The sequence below is a fragment of the Cryptomeria japonica genome, chromosome 1 (genome assembly GCF_030272615.1).
Source record: "Cryptomeria japonica chromosome 1, Sugi_1.0, whole genome shotgun sequence".
NCBI classification, from domain to species: Eukaryota; Viridiplantae; Streptophyta; class Pinopsida; order Cupressales; family Cupressaceae; genus Cryptomeria; species Cryptomeria japonica.
The window spans coordinates 123,014,102-123,032,782 of NC_081405.1; the positions used below are offsets into that span (position 1 = coordinate 123,014,102).

Sequence of the window (18,681 nt, forward strand, 5' to 3'; positions counted from 1 at the left end):
TTGGCAACTACCTAGATAGTTGCATGTTGATTTTGAGTGTTGAATGTTTATAAGTTTTGTTGCATGTCACTGGGAATGAGTAATGCAGCATAGTATCTTGTCAACTTTTGGGTACAAATTCAATTTGAAATCAGTTGATTCAGCCACATACGACAAGTTTATAAAAGGTCACAACAATGGGTAGAATTATAGATGGAAGATTGCTACCTAATTTCCTTCCGAAATCAACGTCACCTACAACAGTGTAAAAAAGGTTACAACAATGAAAAAAGGCGGTACAAGTTCATCAAGGAAGGATAGAAGGGATAGCACAAGTCCACAAAGAATTGATCGACATATGGACGAGCTTATGAATGGTATGAATGACTTTTTTCAAGCATTTCAAAAATACCAATCGGATATGTTACTATTGTTAGAGAAATTGCTTTTGGAGGAAGAAGCTGAGAAGATGGATAAGAGGCATACCAATAATAAGCACATTGAAGTCACTAATGATGAGCATATAGATCATTCCAATGATGCTTATTCAAAAAATTCACTTGAAGGAGAGGCACATGAGACTTGTGGCAGCCATGGTGACACAGCTAAAAGGTATGAGGTTAATTATGATTTTGTTTTGCGTGATAACAGCAGTTCATTCAGTTTGCATGATCCATTACTTGAACATGCATCTACAAATATGGATATTGTGACTAATAAGGATGACAAAATAGTAGCCATGGGTACAGATTCAGATTTAAGCAATGTTGAAAGAGACATTGTTCATAATACATATGAAGGCTTTGAGGATCAAAGACTTCTAGCATGGTATGATTTGAATGATCAATCTATGATTGAGGAAGAATATGTGGAAAAGAACATTATCTCATATTGGAAAGACTTAACCCATCACGAAGAACTCAAGGAATCCACCTATGTTTCAGCATCACACCATCATGACTCTTGGGTGGGACATAACGCTTCAAAAGAGGAATTTTGTGAAGAAAAGGTCAACGAGGTAGCAGATTTTGAATACGAATCAGAAAAACAATTATCTACGACAGCCACACCTGTGGGGCAACTTTCACATGAAGATGCAAATTTCAGTCATGAGATAGGTGCTACAACTTTTGGATCAATCAACAATGATGTGCATAAGAAGGAGCTCATAGATCTAAGCTACTTGCAAGGAATGACAGCCCTTAGTAAGTTTGATATTCCTTGTTTTGTACACATGATTACATTGGAGGAATACTTGTTTAGACCATATGAGGCATATTGTCTTAGAGAGATGATTATAGAGACAAAGAGATTGCCTAACAAGAAGATCCTACAATTTGATAATGTTTGGTTTGTCATGGATACTTGTTGATGTGTATTTTGTACACGACCAAACACAGAATAAAATACCTAAAGGTACCTTATCCTCTCTTGAATAAAGTCTCTGAATGCTGAAGATGTCACGAAAAGGATCAATCGGGATGACTTCAAGGTTCTTTACTGTAGGATCTCTACGTGTGGATAAGCTCTTTGTGGTATGATGTGATTTTGCTAGAATCACAAGGGGACTTACACTTGATGACCTAAACATCTGATTTGCTGGAATCACGAGATTTTACTAGCTTAGATTTTAAAAAAAGGAAAAAGGACGAGGTCGAGGAAAGGATCTAATTCTGACACTAAGAATGTAGGAGCAATGAATAATCTTTGGTGAAATTCTAACTAAGTCTTGTTTTGACATCCCAGGACCATCTCCACAAGGTTAGTGCGATCTTCGAAGGAAAGCTTTATGATGTTCAGATCATCACTACAAGCATAGACACCATCAAGCTGATGCATGTCAATGAAGAAGCGACAATTGAAGTTAAGCTTAAGTTGAATGATTCCAGTTGACTACACAAGGCAAGTCTACAATCAACAAACTGCTAGTAGTATGGACATACAAATTTCACCATCAATCAAACACATTTCTTCCACTCATCTAATAACATGAAATCAAAATTGAGAAGTATAAAGACCATGCAAATTGTTGAATCGACCCATAGATTTCACCATTTCTTCAATGAAGTTTTACAAGCCTATTGCAACAACATCTTGGCAACAATCTTTGCCTTCTCTCTCTATTCTACTTTAATTGCTATTCTATCAACTGACTATTCACTATTTCTAACTATTCTCCCTCTAACTACTGACTAACTATTTTCTATTAGCCTTTACAAATGACGAGTCGGGGCTTATATAGTGCCCTTAATACAATTCAATGGCTAAGATCAATTTGAGATCAATGGCCAAGATTCTACAATGAAAACCCTAATTAGGGTTTGTTACAACAAACTCAATTCTGACCAATGAAATAATTGTATTAATTGGACACATGTCTTCTCTGGAATATTCGACCAATGGATAGCTGGGGTAGGTACATCGAACTTTGTGCCACCTTTAATGAGTCAGCTACATTGAATCTGGACATGCTGAGGTGGACCAACCCGACTGGAGGAGTGATGACTAGGATGCCACCTTGTCTGATACTTGTAACTTGGTAGATATCCAATCCGATGATGTTGAGAAGCTAGCTTTAATTAATTCATCTGAAACTATTTGCTTCTTCAACGAACCCTTGCTTGGACTTCTTTTGTCTTTGATGTGCAGGATGATGATGTACCTCGCCTTGGAATGCTGGATTGGAAGAGGTTATTCCTGATGATGCTCGATCGAAGAAGGCCATCCTTGTCAATGCTAGACGAGAGGAGGTCACCCTTGTCCTTGCCCAATCTTCTTTGATGAGGGTCTGCCAAGTAGTTGATCTTCCGACTCCGGGGTCGCCATTTGATACCTACACAAAAGATTAAAGTTAGTCTTTAAGCATCAAACCTTAAAGCATAGAATTCCAGACCTTTCAAAGGAATAGTTCAAAACATTAATTTGAAAATGACATGATAAATCCAGAAATTCTAAATTTCCAAATTAATTATGAATGAAAATTGGATTTTCAAGACTTAGACCTATGAAAATTAAAACAAATCTTGAATAAGAACTCCAAACAATTTGATTCTTCATACCTTCCCTTGAATGCTTAACTATAAAACCTTGGAAAATGAAGAAAGAAGACCGGATTTTGCTGGACAAGGGTTGAATTATGGTCTTCCTTTGGATGAATTATGCCTCCATTAGCCTCCAAAAGAGCTTCACCCCACTTAGCCTTCAACACTTAGCAAAATTTCGCCTCCAATCTGCTGGATTTCGCTCCTCAATTTGCCCTTCAATTTCGCACTTAGAAGGAATGAATGAATGATTTGAAATGTGAAGCAACACTCCTCCATTTTATAGAGTGCTCACCCTACTCCCTTCAAGGCCGACTTGGCAAAAAAGGGGTAAAAAATTAATAAAATTTCTAAAAAAAGGGTGGCTGACTTGCCTATAAAGGCAAAACAATTCCCTTGAGCGCTCATTTTAAATTTTAAAAAATTAATTTTAATCCTCCAAGGTAAAATTTTGATTATTTCAAGGCTTAAAATTAATTTATTAAATGCAAAATGCTTTTAAATTAATGCGAATTTAAATATAATTTTCCAAATGTCTCAAATTTAGCAATTTTGGTGATTTAGTGCAAACTGGAGAATATCAATTTTTTTATCAAGGTTTCAATGAAGCTTGCTAATGATTTCGCCCTAGACCCTCTCCAAGGGTCAGGAGCGATTTTCCAAATTTCGCCTTGAATATTTCATACTTTGACTCTAAAATCTCCTGGAGGGTGAATTCATATCCAGTTAAGGTCTTGCATTTCAAATTTTGGTATTCTGCATGAGGAATTTAGGTGGAAATGTGGATTTCGCCTTGGACCCTCTGGAAGGGTCAGGAGCGACTTTCATAATTTGGCTCAAAATTGACATTTTTCAAAGTTCAAAATCTCTTCAAGGCATCTCAAATAGGTCTTCTCACTGAATTCCAGACTTAGTTCTATCCAACTTAGGAGAAAAAGTGTGATTTTGGTGTTTTTCGCCCTGGACCCTCTCCAAGGGTCAGGAGCGACCTTTTCTCCTTAGGCTTACCCCTTCATCAACTTCTCTCAAATCTTTCATTCATCGCTAGGTAATGTCCTTCCTCATCCACTCATTCAAGCTTGTTTTGTTTCTACAAGGCAAAGTGGAGGTTTTTCAAATTTTCGCCCTGGGCCTTCTGCAAGGGTCAGGAGCGACTTTTCTTCTCCTGGCCTAGAATCATCAAGTTTTGAAGCAAACCACTACTCATCATGATCTTAAAGGGCATCTTTACCTTAGTGCATCCTTGCCTTAGCAAAATCTTCAAAGAAATAGGTAGTTTTTGTGATTTTCGCCCTGGGCCTTCTGCAAGGGTCAGGAGCGACTTTTGAATTTTAAGCATATTCCTTCATTCTTTTGACTTCAAATCACCTCTAAGGCATAACACATCGCGTCCTTCTCCTATCCAAGGAAGATATAGCAATATTTTGTCTTAATTCTACAAAAAAAGGAGAGAACCTTGGAAATTCGCTCTGGACCCTCTGGAAGGGTCAGGAGCGATTTTGATAATTGCCTTCAAAACTTTCATTCTCAACAATCCTTCTTCACTTCAAGGCAATTCAAACATCATTTCAAACTCATGCCTAGGCTTCGCTTTGCTCAAACTTTGGAGGAAAAAATAGGTTTTAGAATTTTCGCTCTGGACCCTCAGGAAGGGTCAGGAGCGATTTTTCCCTTTTGGGCTTGGTTGCTTCTTGTTGGCCATCCAAATTATCTTCAAAGGGTAAAACATGCCTTTTCACATCCACTCCAACCATAAAAATCATTTTGACCTTGCAAGAAAAAGATATTTTTGAGAATTTCGCTTTGGACCTCCTGAGAGGGTCAGGAGCGAATTTTGCAATTTTGACCGAAATGTATCACTTTTCACCTTGAAACCTCTTTGCCAAGTAAGATTTCATCTTGTACTATGCTATGAATAGGATTTCATGTCCAAGAAAACTCAAAAAAATGCTCTTGAAAGGAATTTCGCCCTGGACCCTCAACAAGGGTCAGGAGCGAATTTGCCTTTCCTGGGCAAAATTCCTTCATCTTCAAGCAAATTAGGGGACCTATTAAGTTCATCTCACTATTCATCATACCTTTGGCATTTCAATTCAACCAAAACTGAGGAAAAAACCATCTCCCACAAGATTTTCGCCCTGGACCCTCAGCAAGGGTCAGGAGCGAATTTTAGGTTTTCAACAAAGTCCTTCATCTTTTCGAGTTGAAACTCTCTCAGGCGGGTAAAGGGAGATGCCTTTATTTCACTCATGTTCAAAACTTGATCTTTTTTCACTGCAAAATAAGGAAAGTTCAAAATTTCGCCCTAGGCCCTCAGCAAGGGTCAGGAGCGAATTTGCCTTTGTTGCCCAAAATTCATCAATTTTCATGCTTCCAAGTCTTCAAATGTATCAAACGACGTCCAATCTTCATTCCCAGAGACCCTGCACATAAAAAGTTAGCCAAAATTAGTGACAAATAAGCTCAAATAAGATTTTTGCTCTGGACCCTCTAGAAGGGTCAAGAGCGAAATCTTCATTCCAGGCTAAACTGCTCAAATTTTTCGTTTCAAACCATTTCACAAGGCAAGGTTAGATCATTTTCCAAGTTAGGAACAAGGTTTCAAGCTCAAACAAGGTGGCAAATGAAGTTTATGATAAATTTCGCTCTAGACCCTCTAGAAGGGTCAGGAGCGAAATTCCTCTTCCAGGCTTGAATCCATCATTTTTCAAGGTTTTCAAACAATTCCAAAGTCCAAACATGTCCACTTTTCCCTTCAAAATGTCTTGCAAATCAAAATTTGGTCCAATAAGGCAAGAAATGAATCCTAGGTTGATTTTCACTCTGGACCCTCTGGAAGGGTCAGGAGCGAAATTTGACTTATTGAACTCTCTGTCAGGATCATTTTATGGAATATAACATTTAAGTATAAGCTTATACTTTAAGTTATATTCCATATATACTTTCAGGATGTTTGAGAGTGGTTTCAAACCTCCAGGAGTTATATTGCAAAATCTAGTTTTTGGAGGATTCATCAGTTTTCCAGACTTAGTCAAATTTCAAGATCAGTGTAATGTCCCCTTCTCGAGCATGATCTTCTCAGATGACCGTTGGCCTATTCTGGAGACCCGTAGGCTACTCGGACGGTTTGATTAGGGTTTCTTGCGTGGAGGTTGCAGTTGCTCGTGAATTGGTGTTTGAACTACGGATTCCTTCTGGGTTTTCTGTGGGCTTCGCAGTGATATGTTTCTCTTGGCATTCTGAGCACTTTCTGGAATTTACTATTTTTAGTAACTTCTATTTCTGGCAGTGATCCTATTGGTCTCGGCACAGTTGACTTTCCTCTTCAGTCGACTCAATTGGTTTATTCAATTTTGGCCTTGGGAATGCAGTTTCGGAGAGATAAGTTCATTTCACTTAAATAACATTATATTTTAATGTTATATTTCCCCCCTTGGCCTAATCTCTTAACTTAATGTTGTTTTAAAAAGGGGTCTTTAAGGGGTGGCGCCATCATTGAGATTATTTTATAATTATTAAGGTTGAATTAAAGCCTTAAGTTGGACGCCAATACTTAAGTGATGAATTTAATTAAAAAGTCAAAATTGAAGCTTTGAAGAAAGGGACGCCATCTATTGGAGGATTAGGGTTTGGCTCTAAAAGGAAGATTAGGGTTTTGAGAAGGTCAACGGAAAATTATAAAAGGAAGCCTTTGGTTCTCTTTTCATATCTTTTTTGTCTACAGGAATGTTATGCTACCGGATTGGCTTTGGGATTGCTTCGAGGAATGTACGCCTCCTAGCTTGGCATTGCTTCTCGCTTGAAAGATAGCGACTAGTGGTGAGATAGTGTAGTTTTGAGAGTTTGTATTGGGATTTGTGCATTGTAATCAGCTTATGGCTTTCTAGTTCAGATTTATGCATATTAGAGAAATTCTGGAAATTGCATTTTCATTACAGCAGGTTGTCTTTTCATTCATAAGTCAAAAAATACCAAAAAGATCGTTCTGGGTATTGTTTAGATCCTTTTGTCTGGGAAGGGCGCACCTTTGTCTTAAGTTTCAGATTTTTTAGAGAAGCATGGGATTTTTAAAGTAAAATCGCCCCTCTTGCTGGGCCGTACGTTTTTGCTTGTCTTGGTTTTCGTGCATAAATTAAATAGAGACTTTTGATCAGCTTTCAGTGTCCTATCTTGGCCGCCATCTTCATAGGATCATATTGCATTTCGTCTGGTGGAATTTGGTTGAGTTTGGAGTGAGTTGTGAATGAATCTGTGAGTTACAGGGCTGCTGTTCATGCATGCTAAAAACAGGACTGTCACAAATCAGATTGTCAGGTTGGCTTAAATAATAGAGTTTTGATTTAAGCTTATTTACTCAGTGAAGGAAACTCAATATATATTGTTGCAGCTCTATTCATCTCTTGATTCACATTAATAGCAAGGCATTATCTATCATATTGTAAGCTGGCAATAGTACTGACAGCAGTTCATAATCTTGCTTTATCATTTTGTAATGCTCATCGCTACATTCCGTAATTGCTTTGTAATATCTTACATCTCCGCCCTATGGTAGCTCCTTTCCCACTCCGGGTCAGAAAGCACATTCTGGGTGTTGAGTTACTTTCAGCATTCTCGCTTATTTTCTGTAATTGCATTGTAATTCTTAGTATCTCCGTCATATGGTAGCTCCCATTCCATCTCGGTTTGGAAAGCACATTCTTGACATCGAGTTATTTCAGTTTATTAGTTGGTAGGGATCCTCTGACCACATGCTCGTCGTTCGCCGGCGCATCCTTGGTTAGAGTTCTTTGTATCAGCATTTCTTTCAGATCCTCTGACCAATGCTCACACCTTGCCCACATCGGGATCCTGGTGTACATTCTAGTTCGAGTTGCTTCAGCATCGTTTTGGTTTAGAGCTAACCTTAACGGGTGCATTTTGTTTGTAACTTGCAATTGAAAAAACGAAAAAATTTGGCTCAGAAAATTTCAGGATCAGGACATTCCAGACTTAGCCAAATTTCAGGATCAGGACATTCCAGACTTAGCCAAATTTCAGGGCATTTGAAGATCAGGATGACATTTCAAACTTCATTTCTCACCAACTTAACCTAACTCAAGCAGAACCTGCTATCCAGGTGATCCCCTTGGCGACACTCGAAAGCTAAAGGCTAACAGACAAAACCCTAAAAGACCTAGAAAACAAACCCTAGAAAGCAAAAAACAGGGACCCCATTTGCAATGGGGCGATGTGTGAAATGGTCACAACAATACTTCACCATGGAGTTGGTTGGAGGCAAAAAACATAACAGCTAAGGAGGTGCAGGTATGGATCAGTTTTATGATAGCTAAGGCAGCTAGGAGAACATGTGACTTCTTCCTGAGGGGGTCGAATGGTAATGCATCCTTGTTTGTTGGTGATAGTGGAGGCACTCCCAAGATGATTCTAGGTCTGATTTTTCATTCCAGTAGTGCTGTTGCCTTTTGCACCAGCAATATGGAAAGGATATACATGTCTGATTTTGAACACATAATGGATACCTTTCAGATTTCATGAGACCCATCAGTCTAGAGTGATATTCTCTAATGGAGATTTGATGAGGGACATTTATCCCTTCGTTGGCAGTCTATATGATGATGTTCATTCACCCCACTCTTGGTATAAGGGTGAATGGAACAGCCGGTTTCTTTTGGACAGCGGTTTGTCACATAGTGTTTGTCATGATTCACATGCTTCCATGGTGTCTAGAGAGAGTCTCTACGAGGATTTTTTAGTTTATATCAGAGTAGCGCAGCGGATTGGGGGAGTAGTGTTCATGATGTTGATATGGAATCCTGGTATTTGGTTTCAGCATGTCAATGCAGATTGCTTGAGGGCAAGCAATCTCCGGGAAGGGAGGACTGTAATGTCCCCTTCTCCCCAGTGATCATTCAGGTGTTGATTAGCCTATTCTTCTGTCATTCCAGTAGGCTAATTCAGAGATATAAGGGATGAGAGGCTGGCATTGTCAATTATTTATTGATGGGGAAAAAAATAATATTATTTTGAGCCCATAAAGTAATATTTTAAGGGAAAAGTCACTTTTGGTTATAAAATTAAATTATAGAAATAAAGTGACTTAAGTTATGAAATAAAGTCATAAAGTGACTTTATCATGAAAGCAAAGTTATGAAATGAATTTATAACATTTACTAAGCCTTCTAGAAGTGGGACAAACTTCATGGAGGAGGGAAAAGTTTATTAAAAATCAGACATTGTGATTTTGAGGTCCAAAAGTGGTTTAGAAAATCTATTTAAGGGGTTTCCTTCCTTCTCCAAGGATTATGATATGTTGATTTGATACTTGATAATCTCTCCATTGTTGCTGGTTTGACAGTAGCAGCCATATTTGAGGACGGAAACCCTTGGATATTCGTAGGTTGCACGAAAACCTAAGTTACCGGTTTGGGTTCAGGATCAAGTTCGAGGACGCGAACCCGGTTCATAGGTTCAGGCAAGTATCTTTTGCCTTTAGGGTTCGTGGGTTGGGTTCATCCGTACTTTATATATATTAATGCAAAAATTTAAAGAAATATACAAAATTAGTAATTACAAATCTAAATACATTTAATAGTATGCTGCTACATCATTGATCAATGCCAAATACCAATTGATAGTTCAGAATTTCAATAATATCATATTATCATTATGTCACATACTCATGCCATATAATATATATCAATGTATCATAGATTCATATACGTCCAAGTTAACGAATTTTTTCGAGTTACATGTCCAGGTTCACCCCGGTTCACGCTTGGGTTCGCCTAGGTTCAGACAAGGTTCACCCCAGTCTGAACCCGTCACGAACCCAACACAAATCAGGGCCCACGCAGACCCAGTTTGGGTTAGGGCCTTCAAACAGGCAAACCTGGTAACTTAGACAAAAACTCAACACTACTTGAGAGGTGGGCTCACTCAAGGTTCATCATTGAGCAGATTAGCATCATTTTGATCAGGTTTAGAAGGAGATTTTCTGGCTAGGGCAATTGTGTAGTAGCAGCTTCTCCAATTTTGGACAGTAATCATTCTTCATATTGCAGCGATTATTTGTAGGCTTGGTTGATATTGATTCCTCCTTGCATGTTGGTATTGGCGCATCTCTTCAGCAATAGCTACACATTGCATAGGTCTCTCTTCTTGCATGTCATTCAATCTTCTTCTATATGTTTCAAATGATCATGCATGTTTTATATCAGAATCATTATCAATAGATTTGTCTTTGTAACATGCTTATTTCCTTGGAAATCTATATAGTTTTCTTGCATGTTTGCATGTTGTTACTTTGCAATGAAATGAAGCAAAACATGGCAAAAATAAAAAAACCCAAATGAGATTTGAAACAATATCCTAGTTCAGGATATTTCATAATCATCTTTCTTGGTTTTGTTCTTGTGGATCAGGGGTGGTACTGCTATGTGTTTGATTTCCGCCCGTGGGTGGTAGTGATCCTTTGGGTCAGTGTTGTTGTATACTTTCAATGGAATTTTGTTGTACATTTGATGCTGTTAATTTTAATAATTAAATAAATCTTTTACCTATCAAAAAAACCAGTTTCTTAAATAGTGTAGATACTTCAAAGACATATAAATAGAATTAGTGTCAGCCTATTTATCTGTTAGTTGAAGTAAACATGTAAAATATTGCTCAAAGATTTTACAATTTGAGAAAAATTTCACTTTAATAAGAAAATAATCTTGGATGAGTTATGATTTCTCCACTGCTGTTTAAGGAAAAAAAAATTGGGGAAGATTATGATGTTCTCCATTGACAATAAAAAACTAAAAAGTTTTGGGTCAGGTGGTGATTTTGCAAGTGATATTAAAAGATAAGAAAAATCAGGTGGGACTATGCATCACCTTTTCCACATGTGTCAGGCCTAAATGTTACACCACAATCTTGTCATGGATCCAGACTTATAGAACATCCTTTTGAATTGAGCGAATTTGTCAATTTGAATTTGGGTCATCAAAATTAGTTATTTTAAATTCTGTTTCTTCTATGTCCGTTCATTGTTTTGTATATATTTAACATCTTTAATTATGCTTGCATGGTAAAAACTTGGCCACTTTTAATAAAGACATGCATGTGTGTGTGCGTACACAAAAAATCTTTCTTATCTGCAACCTCCACAACACCATTTCTCGTCACATAAATGTTTTAATTTCTGTGTCTCATTTCTGCTAACTTCAATTCATCCATTAAATAGGAAGACAGAGCATAACAGTTCACAAAAATATAATGGTAGATATTATCTATATCTGTAGTTATGTGCAAAGTACAGAAAGTCTTTATAAACAATATAATAGATTATTTCCATTAAGTAAATACTGTATAACTGTTTGGTTGATACTCATTATTAAACTCAACTAATTCTCTAAAGTCACCTACACAAAGATTGAATTGTTTCAAGTAGTCAACTATCTTCAATAATGATAAAGGACTTTCGGTCAGAAAAAGAAAGAGCACTTCATGAATGAACATGACACTTGAAAATACCTAAAGCTGCAATCATGAAATAGAATTGGAAAAGAAAAACAAGTGTCACATACCTGAGGGAATCCAGCAACCTCATCAATAGTGTATGCCATTTCATTAGCAAGAAAATCGAATTTTGGCTGCAAGGATTTTTCAATGCTCTGACCAAACATAGAGGGGAAAACTAGAAACATTTGTGCTACCTGTTGTTTCGAGAATCCCTTTTTGTAGAAGAACCGAAATTTAGGATGTAGATTCTTTTCATAGTTACAGCAAAGAATAATCTGCCACAATATTGACATAATGCATAGATGGAAACTTCAGAATAGGCAATATCAATAGGCCTTTCACAAATAGACACAAACTCATATTTCAAATCTGACAATATCTAAAATATCTTCATAAACAGACACAAAATTGTGTATTGAAATGCATATTTGTTGCTAGAAAATACTCATGTTGAAGTTACAGTTCAGTTGGCAACACAAACATTCTTCAACTTAAGCTCCAGCAAAAACAGAAAATTTCAATAATTTATTGCTGAATTTATTTTTTTAAATCTCTATTAACAATTTATATCAGTTTTGCGTATCTTCTAAGACGGTAGCCTAAAGAAGACATTTTGGTCAAACAAGGCAGGTCAATGGTCCTAAAATGGTTGGTTGACCAATGCCAGACACTAAAATTGCTCGTCAGGTCCAGTCAGTATTTGCCACAAACTAAATGGATCAATCAATGTTGGCCATGGTCTAGTCTGAAGCCCTAAGCATGATTGGGTCAGCCGAAGATGCAAAGGCATGTTTTTCAAAAAGAGGGCTATTTGCAATTTTTTTTAACTATAAATGGATGTAAGGGAGCATGAAAAAATATTAAAGCTGAAAACTTACCCTATTATACTCAAGACTAGCAAAAAATAAAAATATAAAAAACTGAAAAAATTTCAACTCACAATTGTTTTTTTCATTTTTTGTGAAAACCTTAAACAAGATGCCCCTAATGAATTTTCAGAAACCCAAAACCAATTTTTTTCCTTACAAGGAAATTTTGACAGAACTTGAAGAATCTTAAGAAAAAATTAGGGTGTGTTAAAAAAAAAAAGAGATGGAGAAATTAATAAGGTGCTTCATGCATAGATCTCTTCATTCTATATGATCCGATTTTTCACAACAAAATAAACCTTACAGTGTAATAAGTTAATAACCACCCAATTTCAACTGAAATCAAGCTACAATGCAATTGTCCTTATCACTTTCTGATCACCTAGTTCTCAAGATGGGCAAGATAAGAGCATACAGAGTCTAGGACTACATCCAATTATCTAATGCAGCAATGTGAAATAAGATTATCAACTAAGAACACCAAGTGGTATAGCTAGCCAAAGTCTACACTTCTTCAATGGAGTGAACTGAAAAGAAGCACTTCTACACTTATTGAACGGAGTGTGCAATTACAATAGGCACAATCACTTCTCACTTATTCAAAAGAGTGCAACAAACACAGCCACTTCTCGCTTATTCAACAAAATGCAACAAACACGGACACTTCTTGCTTATTCAGCGGAGTGAAAACATTAAGATGCAAAGATGAAACCATTGACAAAACTACTATTCAAATTTCAAGGTATTGTTGTGCGTATTGCACCACATCCCCATCCTTGACAGGGGACCTGTTGTGAGGTATTCACACATCACCCCATTGCAAATGGGGACCCCTACTTTTTGCTTTTTGCGGTTGGTTTTCATAGCGTAGTGTCTTTGCTATTAATCCTTGCATTGAGGAGTTTCCAGGAGGCTCATTAGGATAGGATGGTCCCCTTGTGTTTTGAGTAAGTCGGTGAGTGTCCTAGGTCAAGGTCTCTTTTGAAAGCTTCCTCTAGGTCAGGCCTAGGACTAGTATCAAGGTTAAGTCTTGATTAGGGAATGAAGGAGTCATTATGCCAGGGGCCTTGGTGTAAGTCTTAGTGTGGCTTTGCCTATGAGACCTATGCCATCGAGTCAGAGAGAGTCAAAGATTTGAATGAAGATGGGAGAACAAGCGTTATCAAGGACCTCCTTTAGAGTTTGAGTCGATAAGATAAAGAAAAGATTGAGTACATTCACAAAGGATGAAGGCAAATGAAGGCAATTGGATTGAAAAGTCAAATTCGCTCATGTCCCTTCCAAGGGTACAAGAGCGAAATCCTTAGGAGCCTCTCTATTGCTCTAAATCAAGTCAAAATCTTGTTTTGAACCCTCATCCAAGGAGGAGTTGACTTAAGTGATGACTTGGAGATGAATTTAAATTAACTTTTGATCATGAACAATGAGGAATTTGAGTGAGAACACCAAATTCACTCCTAACCCTTTCAAAGGTACAGGAGCGAATTCTTCCAAGGCTCCCTCTTGGCTCTTATTTTGGACAAAATCCTCACTCTAAGGCATGGATTGGAAGGAAATTAGCTTGAACTTGCCCTTAAAGATGAATTTGAAAAAAGATTGGACTTGGAAATTTGGAAGAAAAGTTGAGAATTTGAGCTTAAGAGCCAAATTCGCTCCTGACCCTTCCAAAGGTACAGGAGCGAATTTTACTAGACTTCCCCTCCTCATTTGGATCAAATTTATGATTCTACACCTTGAGTGAAGGGGAGATGATTCATTCATGCCTTTGAAGAACATTGAAATTAAGTTGAATGAAGAAATGTTAAAAGTTTGAGCAATATTGTCAAATTCGCTCCTGACCCTTCCACAGGGACAAGAGCGAATTAACTAAGAGGTCCCGTACCTCTCTAAGGTTCACAAGCGAAAAAGTTAAGACATGTTTTTGATCCAACATTTTGAGCAAGCCTTAAAGGTGACTTCTTAGTATGCCTCAAGACCATAGCAACGTGGATAAAGGAGAAGAGTGAGTTTTTGATCAGCATCTAAGCCTCATGTTCCTAATTCGCTCCTGACCCTTCCAAAGGTACAGGAGCGAAATTCTTGAAAGGGCTTCATTTTTCACCTAAGGCGTTGAATGGATCTCATCCTGAGCAAAATTGAAGACAAATTAACATGGTCATGATGAGAAAAGAAGCATGAAGTGAGCTAAAAAGCCAAATTCGCTCATGACCCTTCCAAAGGGACAGGAGCGAACTTCTTAAGGAGACCTTGTACTTCGCCTAAGGCCTTGAGCAATTTTGAAGGCAGAGTGACATGACTTTCATGAAAGGAGGATTGAGAGATAAAGTTCTAAGCAAAATGAAGGCATGAATTGACCAAAAGGCTCATTCGCTCATGTACCTCTCAAAGGGACAGGAGCGAATTATCTTAGAAGTGGGTACCTTGCAAACGAAAACGTTTTGAAAACTTTCTTGGACATGATTCAAACATTCAAACATTATAAGCCTCCTAAAAATCATTCTACACGAGTTAGTTTTCATCAATTTGTGTTCAAATTATGTGCATTATTGAAAATCGCTCGTGTACCTCTCAAGGGTACAGGAGCGAATCAATGAGAAACGATGTACCTTCTGAAGGTACAAGAGCGAATTCATGCTAAAGGCGTGTACATTGCCCTCAAGACAAAGCGAATTCATCAAATTGTAAGCAATTTGGCACCAAAATAATCCAAAGTTTAGTCTCAAAAAAGGGAAATTTTAAAGCAGATCAGTCACTTTAAGGGGTGGAGTACATCCTAACAGCAGCAAAATTCAACAAAGGAAGGACTGAATTCATCATAGCAAGAGCAAATTTGCTCAAGCAAAGGACAATCTCCCCTAAACCTGCACCTATCAGACCTGCAAATCGCATAAAATCAGAGATTATATCGAATTAAGAGATTGTATAAGCTATATATCATATGTGTTTGATGTTCATTTGTTTGTTTTGCAGCAGGAAAAGAAAGAGATCAGAAGGACCAGGTTGGAGGGAGATCGGAACGAGGACCTCAAGAAGAATATTTCAACATTAAGGTTAAAGGAAGACCTCTTCAAGAGGATCTCATAGGCAAACACAAGGGAGTCAAGGAAAGGTACACCATTCATCAAGTATACCAAGGACGAAGGAGGATTAACCAAGGTCATCGCAAGGGTACGTTGAACATGATCGAAGAGGCAAATAGTTTCAAAAGAGTTAATCAAAGTCCTCTTCTCATCATCATCACATTGGGTATCAAGAGATATTGCTCAACGTTCCTTGACCAATCACAAATGCAAAACAAGGTGGCATCCCAGTCACTGTTCCTCTAGTCAGAAAGGTCCACATCAGCATGTCCAGATTCAGTGAATCATGCTTATACATGAAGGCACAAACTCCGATGTACCTACCCCGGTTTCCTATTGGTTCACAAACATTGAATGTAATTTTCTCATTGGCTAAGAGAGTTTGTTGCAACAAACCCTAATTAGGGTTTCCATCTTGTAATCCTAGCCATTGATTGTAAATCAATCTGAGCCATTGAATTGTAATGAGCTCTCTATATAAAGCTCTAGCTCTTCATTTGTAAAGGTTAATAGTCAATAGTTGATAGGCGATGAATAGCTAGTAGAAAAGAAATAGTGAATAGAATAGCAATTAGTGTAGAGTAGGAGAAGGCAAGAGATTGTTGCCCAAAATTGTAAATAAACTTCATTTTTCATTGAAGTTATGGTGAAATGTGTTGTTTCTTGCAATATGCATGGTTTCTTGTTGGATCTTCATATTAGATGGTAGATGATTAGATTGAATGAAGGAAATTGTTGAATGCACTCGTGTGGAATCTGCCTAATCCATACCACTAGCCTCTTACTGATTGTAAGTGCGCCCTGTGTGGTCAACTGGCATTAAAGAGCTTAATTTCAAATTGTTATACGTCCCTTGTTCATGCATTAACTTGGATGGTGATCAGTATTTGATGGAAATGATTTGAGCATATCTAAAACGTCCCTTAGAAGACTGCACTGAGCTGGTGTCGAATTGTTCAGTTTGATGGTGAGACCTAGCCCAGTAGGACTCCACCTAGTCATTCATCTATCTTCTTGCATTCTAGGTCTTAGAATAGACTTCCTAAACCCTCAATCTTTTGCTCTTTTTTATCTCCCAACTAGTAGATAGGACTCAAGTTCCAACTTATCAAAGCATTCAGGCAATCAAATGTAAGTCCCCTTGTGAATCCAGCAAAATCACATCACACCAACAAAGCTTATCCACACGTAGAGACCCTACATATAAGAACCTTGGAGTTATTTCGATTGATCCTTAGGCAAATCTTCAACATTCAAATAACTTTGTTCAAGAGAGGATAAGATACTTATGGTATTTTATTCTGTGTCTGCATGTGCATGAAAAACACATCAACAAGACCCCCAATTTTTCCTTTGGTCTGCCCGTAAGAGAATGAAGGACCTTCCAAGCGCCATGTAAATCCCAAAATTCATCCAACAAAGGTTCGACGTTTTGCAAGCCAAAGCTCCCAAAATTGGCTTGTAAGCCAAAAAGAAAAAACCAAATCACGCACAGTATCCTCATAGACCGAAGGATGGAGAGAAGGAAAGTAAGCTCGCAAAATCCTCCCATAGGCCGAAAGTGCCAAGATGAGAGAAATCGCACATTTAGGCTTGGTAGCCCAAAATTACCATGAGAGGGGCATTTGAATGAAAGATAAACCCTAGGTCATGTGTTTTGTCTAAGAGTTTGAATTGCAAGCTAAAGAGTCAAGTTTGCAAGTTAAAGGCACCATTTAAAATATTTCTCACAAAACCTTCTACGTTGGCCGAAAATGTCAAAATCGTGCAAAAAAGGGCTTGATAGCCTGATTCTTTTTGCTCAAAACCAAAAGCAAAATCATGCAATTCACCTTATTTGCCCGAAAAGGTAAAAAGGGGGATAAGTTCACTTTTTTTCTTTCTTTCTTGAAGGCTGAAAATGCTCTAAAGTTCCAAATCACGCATTGAGGCTATTTAAGACGAAAATGAAAAGGATTCATATTTGCGCAATCTACTTCATTTAGCCAAAGATGGTGACTAAAGCCATTGACGTCACGCATTTCAAACACAAGGCCCAAATCACAATAGAGAAAAAGTTCGCCAAAGTGTCTTTCAAGCCAAAAAAGAATAATGAAGTTTAAACTTTCAAAATCGGCATGTAGGCTGAAAATTCCAAAAGAAATATCATGCATTCAACCCAAAGTTAGAAAGCAACGCAAACTTTCAAAGTGGTCTATAGAGCCCAAAATTGCCATAAGAGGGCATAATAACTTAGAAGAATAAAATTGCCCATTTCGCCCAAATGGCCCGAAGTTCTAAAGGGGCATTTAAACAAAGAAGAAAGTCGTGCATTTTAGCTCATAAGCCCGAAACTTGAGGACTTAGGGCATAAAACTTAAGTCAAGTAAAATATCGCAATTCGGCAATTTGGCCCGAAATTTGGAGGCTTAAGGCAAAACAGGAACAAAGTCACGCATTAAGGCTCAATAGGCCAAAAATCATAAAAGAGTTAAAATCGCGCGAGAGAGAGTTGAATGCCCGAATTCCCAAAGAAAGAAAAGGTCGTGCATTTTAACCAAAGGGGTCTGAATTTCATGTAGAGCATTTAAAAGATATGATTGTTAAATTATTTTATTTAATTTTTCAAAATGATTATTAAAGTGGAATTCACTGTTTGCAGATTGACGACAACCTAAGGCGCAAAGTGAAGCCTTGATCGCGATCAACGCCAAAAGAGGAAATGCAGGGCCGCACCACAGAGCGCAAAACAAAGCACAGGGAAGCGCACCATGGACCACAGAGTTGAAGTCCACCAGCTAGACCAAAGACAAAGAACACGCAGGGTGCTACAAAAGTGCATTCTTGGAAATACACTGCTGGAAGAAATTCCAGAAAAATCAATTTAAAAACAGAACTTGTTTAATGTAAACAACTGCCTGTGGGCCCCGTTGAAGATATTTCAAAACAAAGGGACACAAATCAGTTATGTTCAACTACCGGATTGACCAGATTAATGCCAAATAGTGGTAGGTAGTTGAGAATATGGTTGGGGGGATAACTGAGGATTTAACAAGAGCTGCCAGGCTTCTAGAAGGCAGATCAGGGACCTTGGATGCAGTCAATCCTGGCCATCGATTCAAATTGTAAAATCTATAAAAGGCAGAGGCCTTTCTCTTGTAAAGGGTTAGGTTGTTAGATCCTAGTTAGATTTTAGTAGTTAGGAATAGAGTAGAACTGCTGCAGAAA

General features: G+C 37.8%; 1 protein-coding gene across 2 annotated transcripts in view; it reads right to left on the minus strand.

The window, feature by feature from the left end:
* Positions 1–18,681, minus strand: part of LOC131026679 (transcription termination factor MTERF6, chloroplastic/mitochondrial) — a 79,737-nt gene that overhangs the window by 33,920 nt on the left and 27,136 nt on the right. Inside the window, exon 2 of one of the 2 annotated variants that reach the window (XM_057956606.1) lies at positions 11,720–11,800. In XM_057956606.1, the coding sequence (XP_057812589.1) occupies positions 11,720–11,800 (81 nt within the window). Of the gene's footprint in view, positions 1–11,590; positions 11,801–18,681 lie in introns of both variants that reach the window. The other variant, XM_057956605.2, reaches the window with a different exon arrangement.